The sequence below is a fragment of the Colias philodice genome, chromosome 2, assembly GCF_061535455.1.
Source record: "Colias philodice isolate Cphi_HAF_F1 chromosome 2, ilColPhil1 Martin Lab GWU primary, whole genome shotgun sequence".
Taxonomy (NCBI): domain Eukaryota; kingdom Metazoa; phylum Arthropoda; class Insecta; order Lepidoptera; family Pieridae; genus Colias; species Colias philodice.
In genome coordinates this window covers 9145443-9165739 of record NC_143087.1, presented here as the reverse complement: position 1 = coordinate 9165739, position 20297 = coordinate 9145443, and the positions used below count along the sequence as shown (strand labels likewise).

At 34.0% G+C, this 20297-nt stretch overlaps 2 protein-coding genes across 2 annotated transcripts in view; one reads left to right on the top strand and one right to left on the bottom strand.

Moving 5' to 3' along the window:
- The window catches only part of LOC149490682 (fibronectin type-III domain-containing protein 3A-like), a 67417-nt gene that overhangs the window by 19171 nt on the left and 27949 nt on the right, over positions 1–20297 (top strand). The window lies entirely within an intron of this gene.
- Positions 10418–12734, bottom strand: LOC149490683 (THAP domain-containing protein 6-like). Its single transcript, XM_089707507.1, has 3 exons — positions 12695–12734; positions 11147–11312; positions 10418–10676 (listed from the first exon to the last, which is right to left on the bottom strand). Exons 1-3 carry the CDS (start codon positions 12715–12717, stop codon positions 10665–10667), a joined length of 201 nt encoding a protein of 66 aa, XP_089563633.1. The 5' UTR covers positions 12718–12734; the 3' UTR covers positions 10418–10664.

Here is a 20297-nt window from a genome sequence, read left to right as displayed (position 1 = left end):
GCACTTCATTTATGAGCTCAAGTCACGGTGCATTAGAAGTTAATTTGAGAACTGCCGTCAACCACGAGTAACTAAGTACTGTAAGTGGAATATTTCAGAATTATGGGAGTGCTGAGTGCAGCGACACCAGTAGCGTTTATTGAAGCTACTTCAAAGTGCACATCTAATGGAAGCTTAAACATGTCATTTCAAATATCATTTTGTGCGTTTTTTTTTATTAAATTAGTTAGAGTTTAAAATATATTAAGTTTATTATGACTATATCTAACATAGCAATTGCTGCCCGCGTCGTCTCAATTATAACCTTCATTGCGAACCAGACTATCTATAGGTGAAAACAGAAGGAAAATCGGTGCCGCAGGTAGTCTTTTTAATTTATCAATAAGAGTGAATTATGATACATATCCGTTGAAACATCAAAATCTATAATGATAAACGTACCCAATTAAATTGTATTCGTAATGTTGACAATACACTAATTTGATAAAATTTTCTATTTTTTAGTTCAGTTTTCTATAAAAAGCCTGTTTTTAGGGTTCCGTACCTCAAAAGGAAAAAACGGAACCCTTATAGGATCACTTTGTTGTCCGTCTGTCCGTCCGTCCATCCGTCCGTCCGTCTGTCTGTCAAGACCCTTTTTCTCAGGAACGCGTGGAGGTATGAAGCTGAAATTTATATCAATTACTCAAGTCTACTGTCCCTTGAAGCTGTGAAAAAATCAAACTTCTAAGCCAACGCAATCAAAAGATACAGCCGTTTATGCCGCAAATTTTCGACACTTGCAAGGGAATCAAAACTACAGAGTGCTTCCCGTGAACTCAGAATCTTGAAATTTGGTACGAATCAACGTCTTATAGCATAAATAAAGGAAAAATTACGAAAACCATAAATTTTTAATTACATCACATAATATATTTTTTTTTAATAATTTTAAACTTACTATCCATTTCCTCATAAACGCGTAGAGGTATTAAATTGAAATTCATACCAAATACTCAGGTCTATAACCAACTTTGTAAACCTTGCAGGTTTGTACGGAACCCTCGGTGCGCGAGTCCGACTCGCACTTGGCCGGTTTTTTTAGTTTCTTAAACTATTATTATTATATAAAAAAAAACTAAAATCCTCGTTGTAACAAACAACCTTTTTGGATTGTGATTCATGTTTTTAATGTGTACCTACAGGTCAAACCTCTTTGCAGACCTAATTCATTTTACCATTATAAATTTATAGACCTAATTCAATTTACCATTACGTATTTTGCATAAGATATCGAATATTATTTGATATTTCAATCTTTATTGTACCAAAGTACAGGCATTATTGTATTTACGTAGATGTATGGTACCTAATATTTTTGTTTATGCTTTGAAAGGTTCAATCGTGAAAACAAATTAGTACGCCTTAATGATGTAAACATATTTTTGATTACATAATATTTATGATTGAGCTCAATGACCTATTAATGATGTCTATAGAAGTCTATGGTCGATAAATAGGTAGTTATACCTATGATTTGAGAATAACAATTTAAATTATCTTCATTTCTAATGACTAGGTATTGAAAGAATTATCGATGATTGTAAATTTATTGTGTAAATTGTTCTACTACCTAAAATAAATATGTTACGATAAGACATGTACATATTATGTATGCACTACCTACCTAGACGTATTAAAATGTAGCACATAATACTATTTTTCTATGGGTAATTCATAGACTAATCACAAGAAAACACGAGTTGAATTTGATGATAAATGCTAATTTAATCAATTTTAAACATCTACACGATTTTAATAATAGAAAACAATAACCAAATGCCATTAATACTGGATAAAATGTAGGTGTGTAAAAGATTTGTCGTGTATTCACTATTCATAACTGAACAGAGATGTAACAAGTGGTGCATCGTGGATGCTGTGCGATCGATACGGCGGCGGGAGGCGCGCGCGGCCGCCCACGGCCCTGTAGCTCGCTCTACAAATAGCCGACCTCCCCACCCTACCCCCTAATAAGGTTATTACTATCCCCCTGTTTACCTGAGCTTAAAGTGCATATTATCATTATATAATCATACAATACGAATTCACATATTTTATATCTCGTGCATTTATTATAAATCCGGGCAACGCTCGTGCAAGTTCTAACCACATCTTCCAGTTATGCAATAGATATAGAATAGTAAGTCGGAATTATCTCATTCCAGTCAAGGAGGTCTTTTCATTCTTCTCTTTGACACCGCTTTGCAAAGCGTTTCACTTTTGTACGCTTTGATTCGGACTATTTAATCAAATGCACGGTCTTTGAAATTAAAATGGTTCGCCATTTATTTGATGCCATCGTTGCTCTTAATCTTCGGAGCCATAACAATTCTGAGAATGAGTGAGACAATAGAAAAGTGAGGCGTTTATTAATATGATCGTAAGTTATTCGCGAGTTGAATTCATAGTTTGAGTTGTTCGAAATGATGCCACTTACATCACTATTGGAGGAAGGAACTCAGATAAATCACGTCGACTTTCACCGAGTCGTTAACCTGAAATGTAGTTGAATATATTATTACTAGATGCTATAACAGCTATTATGCGAATAAGGATAATCAAGATAAGTGGGATTCGTTAACAATTAGTGAGCATAATTTAACTGCAATAGAGTGCCAGTTTGATTTTTTAATAGTTTTTGCAATCCGTAAATTTAAATCGAAAAATAATAAAAAAAACCTAGAAGACGACGTTAAATATTAGTAGGTAATGTGATAATAATTAAATATGTACGTAAACAAGGTATACCTAAATAGGGAGAAGCATCTGAGTAAACTAATTTGTTGTGATGAAATAATGAAAATGACCTATGTTGATGTCCGACCCAGTTTTTATATTTATTTCTATAGTCGCACAAAGGATTCAATAGCACAGATATGCAATTAACTTAATATTGCAAAGTTTAATGTCAATACGCATGTTAAGCTGTTGGTTTCGAAGCCACAAAAGTGAATAGTATTAATACCTATATGCAGGTACCTATTGTGCACTCCGTAAGTAATATATAGCTCTATTAAGATAACGGTTATATAAAAAATCCTAATTATAAATCATCATATCTATGCATCCTTGAAACAATTAGGGCATATTCAAAAATAGCAAGTCCTATCATTCAGGACAAGTGTTGAGGACGACGTTGATTTTCTTACATAGTTATACCTGTGGTCTTAGATTACAAAATAAAATACAGATGGAGCATGTCAATCATTCATCGCCCTTGTCAAAGAAAATACGAAATCAAAAACGAATACGTTCCTCCGCTAGTGCTATAGCGATTCTAGTGTCATGCAATACGTCAAAAGGGGTTTGATATTTTAGTAAAAAAATGCTGTCTTGTGATATTAAAACGCTGTAAAACTTGTTCCCGAAAACAAACAAAAAGATAAAACATCGTTTTACAGATTTTCTGTAGATTATTTGGCTTATTTAATTTTGTATACAAATAATAATTTTACAAATACGAAGGAATTCAAAACTTCAACGTATGCTGCCAGTATTTTGAAAATGAATTTGCCATTTTTAGGGGTAAAATGGTTAAAAGATATTCGGGGTAGTGCTGTTGGATTTTTCGATCGTGAATGTGATTATTTGTATAGTGCAATAAAAGTTCATGGTCATTATTAGATTATTTTAAAAAGCATTATACATTTTTTTGTTACTTTTATAAAAAGCGTCGTTTTCGCTTGCGATTTAATTCATGTGAACACATGATGGATATGATGAAAATAAAATGTCCCGCATTCTCGACTAAAAACTACCGCTATTCGCATTCATATGTTTTGAAAAATAAAAACTTTTTTTAATGTAATTTATTTAATAAATTTAATGTAATTTATTTAATAAAAATTGAATAAAATTATTTTGTCCATGTATAACTTTAGTAGATAGGTGATAAAATAATTTTTACAATATTATAAAATAATATCAAAAACCCGAATTTATATTAAAATAAAAATTAAAACATGACTGCTAATAATTTATGTAGCCTACGTCACTACCACCACAGCTACCTTCATAATTCAGATGATTGCAATGACACCTCATAAGTCACAACTCAAAATCGATCCAACAGTTTATATACTGCAGGGCGTGTCAAAGAAATATTATACATACATACCTACACTCGAAAAACATAACCCTCTTTCTTCCGTAGTCGGGGAAAATTTTGGGAAAATTTTCAATATCTGGTAACATAACACCCACACAGAAGCACCGTGTACGTACAGTGCAACGGCGAAATGACAGCACACATAGCTTTATGGAAATGACGATAAATTATTCGGTTTAGTTCGGCAACGCTCCATCTGTCTTTTATTTTGTAATCTAAGCCTGTGGTTATACTTATGTGAAATATTCCTACTTAAAGGCTTATTACACTACCCGATATGAAGGGCCCTGCATCTAGGGTGGGCGTGTTCACTAGTTAGTGTGGCGCTTATTACACTTCTCTGCGAATTGGGCCCTAACTCAGTTTATACGCGAATGTCTAGAGAGATAAACGTATTGTTGCATTTTACATTATGCCGCCGTCAGTCAACTTTTTGAAGTTTCGATAAACTTCAAAAAGTTGCTGTAGCAGTGGCAACCGTTGACGCAATAACAAATATTAAAAAAAGAAGAGAAAGATCTGGGTGAAAGAGTATTTGCGGTTATGTGAAAAGCTTTCAAATATGCAAATACTAAGCGTGCTTGAACCGGGAGTTTTAATGAATTAATTAGAGTAGGTGCAGAACAATTTGAACACTTGTTGAGTTTTAAAACAATTAAATAAACAATTGATTTAAACAATTTATTTATTTGTTAACATGGCGGTGTGATCACAAACATTTGGAACTTCCCTTTTAAGTTATATAAACCTGTAGTAGGGAAGTTTGGTGACACCTTACATACAAAAGCAGCCACTCCACGCACTAGTCGCGCGGCAACTGAGCTCCCTAACCGCCCTAAACGTTATTACATTACCCAATCTGCAGGGCGCTTAGGGAGCTAGGCAGATCGGGCAGACCCGATCGCCCTAAATCGGGACACTAACTCCCTAAGTCTTATTACACCACTCTTAGTTAGGGTTAGGGTCCCTAAAAATTGGGTGGTCTAATAAGCCTTTTAGTCTTCTGCATCAAGTATAACATTGTATATGCTATATGTATAGGATGTAACGAAGGATTTGACTCACAATCTTATGTTTGTCTGCAGGTACGTATGCAGGTAAATGAGCGCGTATTGGAAGCCATCTTGTTGTATGGTAATGTAGGCTTTGTTTTAAGAGCCCATTATACTGAAAGTTTAGGCATTTTAGGCACTGCGAGACGGCTCGCGCCCGCGTTGCGCAGGAGCCGGCGCGGCATGAACTCCGGTGACCTATGAAGGCGGGCGAATACGCCACAGTATAAATAAATCAGTAGTTCGATTTTATTTGCTATCGTAGGAATGTATTTGATAAATAAATTTACTACTTATCCTATACCATTAAACGAGCAATATTTGCATTTTTATATATTTGTTTGTATATATACAGTGTGGAAGTTTTCGATGTGCCCTGAATGGAAAGTACTTGAAATACAGGGATAGCAAATTTTTCTGAAAGGTAACATTCCTTTTTCAAATTTTACTTTATTATTCAAATCGATAGAAACAATATAAAAGATAATTTATTGTTAATTTCTCGTAAAAATATTTGCTCTTAGAAATAAAAATATCATGGAATCTAACATTTTTATTGTAGAATCAACATCATCTCAACATAAAGAACGCTTCTGGTTTATTGGTCTATTTTATACATACATTTAAAGTTTAAAATTAAACTCTCGTTCTGGATACATTAATTTATTTTCTTCTGAAAATATTGGTAATAATAATTAAAAGTAAAACAAATAAAAAAGGCAAAATAATATGTAATTGAATATAAGTATGTAATAAGTATGTTAGTGTATTCAACCAACTTAAAAAAGTGTGACTATTTTACAACAAGGTAATTTTTAAAACATTTTACAAGGTAATTTTTTTAAATCACTACATAGTATAAAACAAAGTCGGTTTCACTGTCCCTATGTCTCTATGTCCCTTTGTACGCTTAAATCTTTGAAACTACGCAACGGATTTTATAGTTCTTTCGATTCCCGGTCGAAGAAAATGAATTTTTGAAAATCTTTGAATGCAGTTCTATTTCTTTTTAAAAATAAAGGAAATTTGCTATCTCCAGTATTTCTAGTACTTTCACCCAGGGCCCATCGAAAATTTCCACACTGTATTTACAAACAAATATATTAATATGCAAATATTGCTCGTTTAATAGAATAAGAAGTTAATTTATATTTACAACAATAATCCTAGGATAACAAACAAAATCAAACTACTGATTTATTTATACCGTGACGTGCTCGCCGTTTTACTCGCCGCTCGGTTCTAATACGCGAGCGGCGACTACAACGTGGTCGGGAGCAAAACTAGCACAGGTCCTCCTTCGATGACGTCCGGCTGGACTCTGGCGGCACTGACGTGGTGCGCGCGAGTCGCATTTTACGTATTATATTTTATATAGAAAAAAATAAGGGCTAAATTATAAATCTATCCAAAAATTTCCCTGTAAAACCTGATTAGTAAATGAAATGTAAAATTTTCATAAACATAGCGTTCCCCTAATTCTCATAAAACTGATTATGCTTTCAAAATCGATGTTACTTCTGATTTTTTTTTGATCGAGTTAAATGTTTAATATTGTGTTTTTATCCAAAAAAGTCACTAGATCAAACGTTTATCTGTGCTATATATTTTTTTAGGATTTTAAATATGATGATTTATATCCAAAAACCATGATTTAGAAACATACATTTTGAACAAGGGCCCCTTAAAAACTTCTTATTGTTCCGTCCCGGCGGCGCGTAGACGGAGAATCCAATAGACACCGGCAATGCGTGTCGCAGAAAGGGATAGAAAAGATTACGTCACAATATTTAGGGTTACCGTATGAGGGAAAATTTACCCCACAATTTGTAAGATACAAATCTCTCAATATCATTATTCACATAAGTGGATAATAATGAGATATCCACATAATGATATTATGTAGATACATACTTACATTTCTATACTTAATATTATAAAGAGGAAAGGTTTGAGGTAGAACGGACCATTGAACTGTCCTGTGTTGAACTGGAGCGTTACATTATTGTTTGCGTTTATAGACCCCCTTCCAGTGACTATAATATGTTTGAGACAGTCATGGAAGAAATATTAAAGCGTTTAAGTAGGAGTAAAAAAAAAGTTATAGTATGTGGTGATTTTAATATTGATATACTTTTACAAACACAAACGGCAACACGAATTGTTAATTTGTTTCAGTCATTTAATCTGTATAAACTTTTTAATGAACCCACACGAATTACACCTACTTCTGCAACTTGTATTGATAATATATACTGCGACTGCATCTGTTTAGAGAAAAATATTCTCAATACACTCACTTCGGATCACTGTGGCCAGAAAGTAGTTTTTGAATGGGATTGCTTACCTGAATTTAAAAGAATTAATGTTAGGCCTATAACTAAAAAAGGCATTAATAAATTTAGAGATAATATTAATAAAAACCTGCCCGTACTGAATGATCAATCCTGTCATAATAATCCTTGTGAAATGTTTAAAAATCTTTTTAATTTAATTCATAATGAATTTGAAAAAATATTTAAAGTTAAATTTTTAAATATTACCAAGGATTTACCATTTAGTAAATGGGCGACACCTAGCATACATAGGTGTAGGATCGTTCTTTATGAGTTATATGGTATGAAGCAATATAATAAAGACCTATCTTTTCTTAGATATGTTAGAAATTACTCAAAAACTTTTAAAATTGTTTGTTTTACTGCGAAGCGTTTGTATATCAGAGATAAAATACGCGACTCGGATAATAAAGTTAAAACAGTTTGGTCTATTATTAATGGTGAAATGGGTAAAAGCAAATCAAGTAATACCATAAAACTTGTACATAATGGCATGGTTATTGACAAAAATGCTGATGTTGCGCTTGCTTTTGAAGATTTCTATAGTAGTGTCCCTGCTAGCATTACTAATAATTTAAACTCGTCTTCAGTACTTGCAGAGACCTTTTTGAGGGACCATGTTGCGGGGTGCAGTACATTATTTCAATTGCGTCACGTAACTGCTAATGATATTGTTACAGCATTTAAGACACTTAATTTAAAAAACACTTGTGATCTTTGGGGAATGTCCGTAAATTTAGTTAATAATATAATAGAAAATATTGCAAACAATTTAGCTTTCATATTTAATAAGTGTTGTGACTATGGTACATTTCCTAATTTACTAAAGCTTAGTAAAGTTATACCTCTATTTAAGAAAGGCGATCAAGAAGACTGTAACAACTATAGACCTATCTCGATTTTACCAACATTAAGTAAGGTATTCGAAAAGTTAATATTAAACCAATTGACTAGTCACTTTGCTTCTAATAATTTGCTGCACACCAAACAGTTTGGTTTCACAAAGGGGCGCTCAACCACAGATGCTGGAGTTGCACTACTAACACCTCATTAATATTCAATGTGGATAGGCATGACCCAAATGTTGACGAAGTGAACAGTACTCTTTTACACATATCCGACTGGTTTACTGCTAATAATTTATTATTAAATGCCAAAAAAACAACTTGTGTTGAATTTTTACTACCTAACGTTAAAAAGTTGAGCAGAAATATTACCTTGAACGGGGAGGTATTACACCCTACAGAATCGACTGTATTTCTTGGGTTAACATTGGACGAGAAACTACAGTGGGGAGCCCATGTCAACACCGCTGCAGGTAAGCTCAGTTCAGCAGCATATGCAGTCCGAAAGGTAAGGCATCTCACCGATGAAGATACAGCTAGATTGGTTTATTTCAGCTACTTTCATAGTATTATGTCCTATGGAATTCTACTATGGGGCAGGGCAGCAGATATAGAAACTATATTTATCTTACAGAAAAGAGCCATTCGCTCTATATATAATTTACGTGCTCGGGACTCACTAAGAGATCTCTTTAAGAATACTGGTATCCTTACTGTACCATCACAGTATATATTTAATAATATTTTGCATGTACACAAAAATGCCGACGTACACACAAGAGTAGGAGATAGACACTGTTATGGCACAAGGAACAGAAATAGAATTGAAATGCCATTTTTCCGATTAGCTAAAGTTAAAAATTCATTTATGGGTCAAGGTATACGCTTTTACAATAGAATTCCTCATAATATTAAAGAGTTTGGTAGTGCTAAATTTAAAACTTATGTAAAAAATATATTAGTTCAGAAAGCCTATTATAGCATTAAGGAATATATGGAAGATGAAAATCCATGGAGGGTTGTCGCGTAAGAACCACAGGACAGTTCTTTGGCATATTATGATATATTATGTAGTTAGATTTAAGTTACAGATTATGTAATATTGACAATATGATTTTAAAAGAGCAACTATGGAGTTTCTTGCCGGTTCTTCTCCATAGATACTGCTTTCCGAATCGGTGGTAAATGTTAAAAATACTTATGTAATGACGATTCGAAAGTGCTACTAAAAGTAGTCTAATTGAATAAATAAATGTTTGAGTTTGAGTTTTGAGTTTGTAATTATGTATGTATGTATGGTTTTCACGCATAAACTACTGGACCGATTTCAAAAATTCTTTCACCATTAGAAAGCTGCATCTTCACTGAGCAACATAGGCTATATTGCATTTTCAAAAAAATTAGAGATCCTTACCAAAAATGCAATAATGTATCCTTAATAAAAATTCTGTCATCGCGTGCGCTGCGGAATCTATTGAAGATAGAACAAAAAAATGTTCTACGGTATTATAGAATGGATCAATATCTACAAGAAAGTCCGCGATATTCCATTCAAAAGATATAACGAATTTTTAAAAGTGTCAATTTACAGAAAATAGTAGGTATACTGTATAATTCAATGAGGAGGCGTAGTACGGGACGGGGTGAAGGTGAGTAGGGAAGGGATATTCGCAGGAACTACTTTGATTCCGATTTGAAAAATTCTTTCAGTGTTAGATAGCCCATTGATCGAGGAAGGCTATATTGTACCGTAACACTAAGACCAACAGGAGTGGAGACACGCGGGTGAAACCGCGGAGCGCAGCTAGTATATAATAAACATATTACTTTTAGATGGGTAATACATATTATGTATTTACACATACCTATGTATTATATAATATGTACATATATCATTATCATAATCCCATATGAAAATGTGTATGTAATGATAATGCAGATGAAAACTCGATTGTTTATTATTTTTTATAAAATAAAATAAATAAAATAATGTTTATTTTCGTAAATTAACAGATATACACTTTAATTATATTGACCAACCCGCGAAGGCGCAAAAAAAACGAAATTTACTTAATAATAATTTATTGTAATAAAAAAATTACATTTAAATTATCTCTAACTTAATTAACTACGTCCCTCCGGTTCAATGTTGGAACCAAGAGCGTCCATTGACTTCGGCGGGGCAGCGTTGCGGTGGTGGTGATTGCCGTAATACTTTCTGGAACCGCAGGTGTGCGCGATGTCGCAATCGTTACTGGGTACAAGTCCTTACTGGGTGGCCTTATGCATCTTCCTATAATCAATGCGTGTTATATGTACTTAACAAAAAACTAGAAATTTCTAAGAAAAAATTTTTTCAAGTTAACAAAACACTAGAAATTTCTAGTTTTTTGTTCAAGTTACTTAACTTGAAAAAAATATTATAAACAAAGTATTAACATTTTTTAAACTTTTATGGCGCGATCTTGTTAAGTATATTTATATGAAGGGCTCCAAAAAGTGAAATATTTTACCGACAATTATTTAAACATTTTTTTTAATGTGCAATAAGGACGGAAGTTCAAAAAAATTTCGTTAGTTAACATTTGTCTATAAATGTAAAATAATATATATAATAAAATAATATAATAATAAAATGTCTATAAAAGTAATAAAATGCACAAAATAATGTTTTTCTACAGGTGATTAAATTTTAAAAACATAAAACATAATATAAAAGTTGAGACTTTAATTGATAAGATTAATATGCCACTAAATATTTACCAGAATAGGTACAGCATAAGGATATAGCATTGTAAGTTTTTTCTTTTGGATCAACATTTTTTTCTCAAATTGGTTGCTGCAAATTTTTGATGACGGTTTTGGTTTCCAAGCTGTTCGTCCTGTAGCTACAATCCAAATTTTTCGTAAATTATCCGGTCCAGGAAAACTGGAAAAAGCCATTGAATATTTCAAATATTTAATTAAATACACACTGCAGAATATATATTATTACTAGCGCACTATGTGTTTTTAGGCCCGAAAAAGTTTCATTCTTATTTTATTGGAAATATCTAAGGAGCTTCTCTTTTTAAATGCACGAGTAGAACACCCAGAGTTTTATTTCAAAAACACGATTTTTAAAAAAATATTTAAAATATTGGAATTTTCGCGGCCGACTGAGCTAAATAAATTCGTATAAAAAAAATAGATGCACTAGATAATTTATTATGTTTCTAATATATGTAGTGATTACAGGCGCAAATTATCCTTTTTTGAAATTTTCGATATTGTCGATAAAGGCGAAAGTATTGTAATTTTTACTGATTTTCGTTTTTATTTTTTTATATTATATGCAGGCGTTAGTAGAAGCTCTGTTTAGTACCAAAAGAAGCCTTGAACTGAGGGCTACATATGACAAAATACCACATTCTAACCACGAAGTTATTACGAGATATAGATTTTCAAAGAATTCAATGTCAGGGTTTGACTTTTTCTTTATTAGGGACAACCCTGACATTGAATTCTTTGAAAATCGATAACTCGTAATAACTTCGTGGTTAGAATGTGGTATTTTTGTCACATGTAGCCCTCAGTTCAAGGCTTCTTTTGGTACTAAACAGAGCTTCTACTAACGCCTGCATATAATATAAAAAAATAAAAACGAAAATCAGTAAAAATTACAATACTTTCGCCTCTATCGACAATATCGAAAATTTCAAAAAAGGATAATTTGCGCCTGTAATCACTACATGTATTAGCAACATAATAAATTATCTAGTGCATCTATTTTTTTTTATACGAATTTATTTAGCTCAGTCGGCCGCGAAAATTCCAATATTTTAATTATTTTTTTAAAAATTTTGTTTTTGAAATAAAACTCTGGGTGTTCTACTCGTGCATTTAAAAAGAGAAGCTCCTTAGATATTTCCAATAAAACAAGAATGAAACTTTTTCGGGCCTAAAAACACATAGTGTAGCGGTCCGCCCCGGCTTCGCCCGTGGTACCTACATGTTTTTAACTATCCTATCTCTCAAGTTGGATCGAACTGCACATGGTGTGCGAATTTTATTATAATCGGTTAAGTGGTTTAGGAGTCCATTGAGGACAAACATTGTGACACGAGATTTATATATATTAAGATTTCCCATAATAGTGGGTAACAATTTGTAGAAAAGTTGGCAACACAAAATTTTTTAGGTTAAAATTTATAATTGTTATTTTTGTGGTTTTTAAACAATGTATTCAAGTCAACAGCACGTGATACACAATATATTAACACGCTAAAGTATCATGAAGGCCTATTAACTGATAAAGAGTTGTATACTTACGAGTGAAAAGACAATCCAGGCATTTTCGTTCCACTATCACTTTTACACCCTTTAGCACTACACCGCACCATGGTATTATTTTATAAGGTATTAACGGTAAGTTTAAATTATGCAAAACCAAACACAATGAATTACTTCTAACTTATAACATGTAAAAACTATATTTTTAGGGAAGACGATAGTTAGCTGTCAAACTTTGTTTAGCAAAGTAGGTTTCTTTTCTTGAAAAAAGTGGCACGCTGGGTGAAACAAAAAATTTTATCGTTCTCTCTCATTTCTTTACACAACACCGGCATAAGTTGCTCTTTTTCTTGTGTGAATGCGACATAAGATATCAATTTGTCTATTGGTTTCTCTGTCTACGCGGCGGCGCATCATGCACTTCACGTGTGTTCCTGCTCTCACACAATACAAATTTTACATCCCATCTCTGTTGAATACTTATAACGTTTAATAGGATTATAAACCCTTGAACGGTAAGAAATTACGTCTCAATAACTTTGTTAAAGGCCGAGGTATTTCTGACGCCGCGCCGGATTAGGCATGCAGAAATATTATACTCAAATTACACAAGATACGATATTTACATAATACTTTATTAGCATATATTACACAGAGTAGTTTGCATAGGGTCAATATAAAAATAATAACTAACACGAAGTGACCAGCAGTATGATGAAAAGGTCAATATGTGACAGGAATATGAATGTAATCATAAGCTGGGCGCTGGCTCAAATAAAAGTCAATTATAGGTTGAATTGTGCCAATTGTTTATCTATTTATGTAAATGTAATTGGTCCAGTGCTCGTTTACTGTGTATATTATTAAATTTATCAATGGATGTTGTGTTATCTTTTTGCCCTTTGACGCTCATTGCAAAATGCTAAGTGAATCACTGGCAAAGCCGAACATTACATAGAAAAACATCTGTGTTGCAAATGACATGTGTATACCACGTGTCATGTATGCTATTATCTCCACAATAAACACCGCGTTTAATTGCCTCATTATATACAACATTATAAAAACCTAATGGCGTGTTTAAACTTTATAAAAGCATATAAGAGGTGAAACCAAAATTTTATCATGAAAATTATTAATAAAAAACTTTTAATGTAACAAAGTAATTCTCTCTTACAGTATCTTTTTAATATTTGAGACTTAAGGATATTGCAGAGAGGATGAGTAATTATTTATTATATCCGTTTTTAATGAATTAAAATCCATGCTAATCCTTAAACGAAAGTCTAGCGAGATAATTGCAATTTTTAGATGGTGCAACACTTGGTGCATTTTCGAACGATTAGCGTTCGAAAATGCACCAAGTGTGTCCATTATTATCAAAAATATATTCATGTTCGTCTATTCTAAACTCAGTTTAAAGTCTATATGTTATACCGTATACGGCTATTTAAAATTATGTTACATATTAATCTTGCCAAACCTAGATGATTGGTAATCAAAATATAGGAATTATTTAATATTTTTCGAGCAGTTTTATACAAAAATATGGAAGAATTTTCTATATATATGTATATAAACTAACTATTTCAAGAACCTATTTCCAATGACGAAATAAATACTAAACATTGCAATGTTAGTAACAAAATGCAATAAAATGTAATGATATCGAATGAAACACGACAAATGTTCAAATAAATTCGCGTTTACGTCAAACCAAGTTGCAAGCAATTAAGACTGCTATTATAGAGTAGCATTGAAATTTCTAGAAAAATATTTAGAATATTAAGATTATATACGCCACTTATGATCATGAAATCGAACATCATTGCGTGTTCACTTGATTGAATCAAACGAAAGTGGGACAATGCACCTAAACTATAACAAGTGTGTGAGGCGTCGTCGATTGAATTAAATTTTGAGTAGTAAATATACGATACGATGAATATATTATCATACATTAAGCTCGCGTTTAATGTGCACCATAAGTTATAAATTGATTTATAAAGGTAGACACAATAAACAAGAATGCAATATAAATGCGATAAGCCTCATTCATATTCACGGAGACATCAAAGGGCTAAGTAAAACATTTGCATCTGGTGTTCGCACAGTCGCCGCGACAGCCGGCCATTTGGAACGGATCCTGCAACATCACTCAGATACTGACAGCTCTCGCCAGATTGAGAATACGAGATTTGTGCGTGAGTGCTGTGCGCTGTGCTATATGCATATTTTTAATAATGTTACACGTTACTCATTAGCAGTTAGGATCTGAAATATGAATATTTATGTCTCACTTGTCTATTCATGATAGAGTAGCCAGAGCACACCAATAAATATGTCAAACATGTTTTAGATGAGAATAACAGCTGAGTATCAGCTGACGTAGAAGTGTTTCTGTTCACGTCGTTCAAATTGTCCGATTGTCGACGGTCGGGTGAGTTCATCGCTCAAGCTATTCATAGTACGTATATGCAAGCTACACTGTTGATAGAGTCGCCTATTGAATCCGTGGCTCCGGCCCGCCCGCCGGCGCAGCCGTGCGTACACAATTGAGAGGCCACCACGGTACGATTGGAGATTGCTTCTGGAATGTATGAGATATTGCGCTCAGTACAAACATATTTCCACATAAATTGGATTAATCAAACCGCATACAAAATATGCGAGGTAGATATGTCAAAAGAATTTCATTACTTGCACGGATATTGAATTCGAGATTAAATATTTATCTAGGTATTCGGTCCGATTGTAAAATAGATAAGTTGAATTTATATTTTTGGTTTTATGGCATTCAAATGCTTTATAAATATAAATTTATAAAGAACGTTTATAAATAGTAAATAAATAGTAAATATAAATTTATAAAACCAAAAATATAAATTCAACAAAAAAGGTCGTGTTCCATCGTTACAATATTGTATTCACTGAAAAGTGCTTCATATTGGTTGAAATGGTTGTTAATCATCTCAATAGATGGCGCGCGGTGTGTCCCTTCAGACACATAAAACTGAAAGAATAGAATAAATTCGATCACTCGGGCGGGTCACGAGTGGCTGAGTTGGTGAGGCATCCGCCCCGGAATGGCGCGAAGGATGCGGGTTCGAGTCCCGCCTCGTGATCGAATTTTTTCTATTCTTTATAAATTTATATTTATAAAGCATTTGAATGCCATAAAACCAAAAATATAAATTCAACAAAAAAGGTCGTGTTCCATCGTTACAATATTGTATTCACTGAAAAGTGCTTCATATTGGTTGAAATGGTTGTTAATCATCTCAATAGATGGCGCGCGGTGTGTCCCTTCAGACACATAAAACTGAAAGAATAGAATAAATTCGATCACTCGGGCGGGTCACGAGTGGCTGAGTTGGTGAGGCATCCGCCCCGGAATGGCGCGAAGGATGCGGGTTCGAGTCCCGCCTCGTGATCGAATTTTTTCTATTCTTTATAAATTTATATTTATAAAGCATTTGAATGCCATAAAACCAAAAATATAAATTCAACAAAAAAGGTCGTGTTCCATCGTTACAATATTGTATTCACTGAAAAGTGCTTCATATTGGTTGAAATGGTTGTTAATCATCTCAATAGATGGCGCGCGGTGTGTCCCTTCAGACACATAAAACTGAAAGAATAGAATAAATTCGATCACTCGGGCGGGTCACGAGTGGCTGAGTTGGTGAGGCATCCGCCCCGGAATGGCGCGAAGGATGCGGGTTCGAGTCCCGCCTCGTGATCGAATTTTTTCTATTCTTTATAAATTTATATTTATAAAGCATTTGAATGCCATAAAACCAAAAATATAAATTCAACAAAAAAGGTCGTGTTCCATCGTTACAATATTGTATTCACTGAAAAGTGCTTCATATTGGTTGAAATGGTTGTTAATCATCTCAATAGATGGCGCGCGGTGTGTCCCTTCAGACACATAAAACTGAAAGAATAGAATAAATTCGATCACTCGGGCGGGTCACGAGTGGCTGAGTTGGTGAGGCATCCGCCCCGGAATGGCGCGAAGGATGCGGGTTCGAGTCCCGCCTCGTGATCGAATTTTTTCTATTCTTTATAAATTTATATTTATAAAGCATTTGAATGCCATAAAACCAAAAATATAAATTCAACAAAAAAGGTCGTGTTCCATCGTTACAATATTGTATTCACTGAAAAGTGCTTCATATTGGTTGAAATGGTTGTTAATCATCTCAATAGATGGCGCGCGGTGTGTCCCTTCAGACACATAAAACTGAAAGAATAGAATAAATTCGATCACTCGGGCGGGTCACGAGTGGCTGAGTTGGTGAGGCATCCGCCCCGGAATGGCGCGAAGGATGCGGGTTCGAGTCCCGCCTCGTGATCGAATTTTTTCTATTCTTTATAAATTTATATTTATAAAGCATTTGAATGCCATAAAACCAAAAATATAAATTCAACAAAAAAGGTCGTGTTCCATCGTTACAATATTGTATTCACTGAAAAGTGCTTCATATTGGTTGAAATGGTTGTTAATCATCTCAATAGATGGCGCGCGGTGTGTCCCTTCAGACACATAAAACTGAAAGAATAGAATAAATTCGATCACTCGGGCGGGTCACGAGTGGCTGAGTTGGTGAGGCATCCGCCCCGGAATGGCGCGAAGGATGCGGGTTCGAGTCCCGCCTCGTGATCGAATTTTTTCTATTCTTTATAAATTTATATAAATAGATAAGTGCCAATTTTTTGGCACATATGTTCCACACCACTTTTTTGGAACATAATATGTTCCAAAAAAGTGTATACCACTAAGAGAGAAGAGTTTGAAATCGAAGGCCGCCAGTTCCGTGTGCGGCGTGGTAGCCTGATGGCGTGGTGGCCTGGTGGTGCGGTGTCGCAAGCGAAGGCGCGGGCCGCTCACCTCGCCGCTGTCTACAGTCTACGGGTCACGCGCACCTTCGATTCCTTTCTAAAGTGCTTTCTACATCTATGTACGGTCTGCATCGCTTCAAAGCACTGTCTCACCTTCATGCTTTTCCAGGTGAATTATATTATGTTTCAATGCAACCGAATGAGAATTCGTCGCGGATGTCTTAACACTTCTGGTTGCGACTCGCAACCGAATACATTTATTTATTGAGCGCGGTTGCTTGCATTTTGCATTAACATTCCGATTGCGGTACGTCATTTGATTGCGCTTCAATACGGTGCCGGTATGATGATAATACCGATAGCGTCGTCTACATTCTTTGTATGACATTTAATGAATGTCGTATTCAATATTTTTGGAGGTCACGATTCACGATATAATGTGTAAATGCTTTGATATTAAGAAAATTGAAAGTGAATAGAGTTGCACAACGCGATTGTCTTCGACTCGTCTACATCGTGTAATTTAACGAACAAGAATCGAGAGGAATCGACTCCTGTTACGCGGCCAGCTAATTACAGCCCATTGCTGTATAAATCCCATTGCATGTCGACAGTAATTATTAGAAAGTTCTGATGACGTAAAGTTATTTTCTTAGCCCTTATTCTTTTAAGCGTTGTACCTACTGGCGAGTGGCGGTATAGTGTAATTTGTTTTATATAATAGTAAATGGAATTGCATAGTTTCTTTGTACTCTCTGGACCGTGATTCCGGTGTAAAAAGAATGAAAATGGAGACACGCGAACGATTAATGAATACTCAAGGCAGACGAAACATCTTTTATGTGAATGTCAAAAACCTCACTACACTGGAGTGAACCACTCATCGACATGGAATGCCGCCAACTTTGCAAAGGCAAAACACAAGTAACAACGGTATATTAAAAATCTTAGTGATATTTCTAAATACACAAAGGTTACTCAAACTTTGAAAAATATTTTTAGGGCAAAGATCTGTGTGTTATTTAATATTTTTGTTATTAATAGGTTTAAACTTTAACCTAGTCGATCGATACCGAGGGGCAAAATTAACTAAAATTAAAAAAAAAACATTGGTTATGAGATGTTACGTAATTTATAGGTAGGTACATTTTTGTTTGAGCATCTTCACCGAGTAGGGACCTATCTATAGGGTATGTCCCTAGGGTATGTCTTCGGTCTGTTGTGTCGGTGATGTTTTATGATTTTGTTAAATTGTTAACAAAAATACATAAGTAAACAGAATTCTTTATGTTCCATCTTCTTTATCAATTGATTTTTGCGCGTGGCTGGCATGTTTGCTATCTCGATTATGTAGGTATGTTTGGCAGGATATCTTTTAGGTTAAAGATCTAGGTATAATAATATATGGTATGACAACAAGTATGCTTTTAGCATGCGTCAGACGTCCAGCGCCGCGTCGTGTGAACCTCAAGTTTACGCCTTGTTGCGTGGGTGACTCATGTAGGGTCTAAATTCTTAACCACATCCGAAACACACATATAATATTATGTTATTCTGAATTACTCCTATGCACTAAGATATTCCTTAGATATTCATAACGATTTTGTTTCGGCAACTATTTTCATTCATGGTATAATTTAATTGCACGCCTCATAAGCGAAGCGTTGAGGTGGGTACTACTGTCACTTCGCGCAAAACATCTGATTTTTCAAACTTAAAATGTCTTTATGTATCATACATTGCACTTGTAAGATAATACATACACACACATATTAAGAAAAAACACTATTTTTAACGTTCATGATATTTTTGATGTCATTTTTGTTATTTAAACTAGTTAAAAAACAGTTTAAAAAAGTTCTGTCTTGGACGTCCGTGTGTCTGTATGTGCGGATCCTTTTTCTTGTTAACACGATAGCGACCGAAATACTTTACTAATCGAGTCTTTTTTTTTCTCTTACGCTTGAGTATGCTCAGGAATAGAACCCTTTCATTTTTCAGGGTCTGATTCGATGTGGTTTAATTGTTATTAAATAAACAAAAATAATAATTAATAAATATTTATTAAAAAAAAATTATGAGGCGTGCACTTTTGGATTTTCCAAATTACATATTTTCTATTCTACTTGAGAAAATATGTACTTACGGGGGCTACTTTTACAACGCGTGACTTGATAGATACATTGATAACGCCATTGTTATAAACAAAGAGAAAATCGCGTGTCATTACATATAGACCGGGAGATACTGACACAAAATTTCGAGTCATTTGTAACAGGATGGCGCACAGTGGATCCAAATTCAAGTTTCATGGACCTAGGATTCAATATCGGTCTATCGCGCTGATTTTTTTTTTCAAGGCAGATAATTGAACACCGATCAACTTTTTCTAATGGTAAAAATCCCCTAGGCGTATAGTTTTTGAGAAAAAAAATTGTTGAGTTTTTTTTGTATGGAGAAAAATCTTTATTATTTTTTTTCTCGCGTTGCTTTAAATTACGAATGCTTAGATTCATATATTAAGTAAGTCCGGATGATATAGTATCCAGAAAAAAATAAAATATCTGCATCGACTTGCAGCCCCGCGCAGGAATGATCGATAAAAATTTCAATTTTCCTATGCTCTTTTCTCATGTATTACCTGCGTTTTGTTGCTCAATACTTGCTTATTCGTACTCCTTGCATGACATTAATGAATATTGAGAACATTTCAGCCCACTAAATACGTTAAGTTATATTTTTATATCTTAAAAATTTTCAAAAACAGGCAATTATAAAATAAGTCACAGTACAA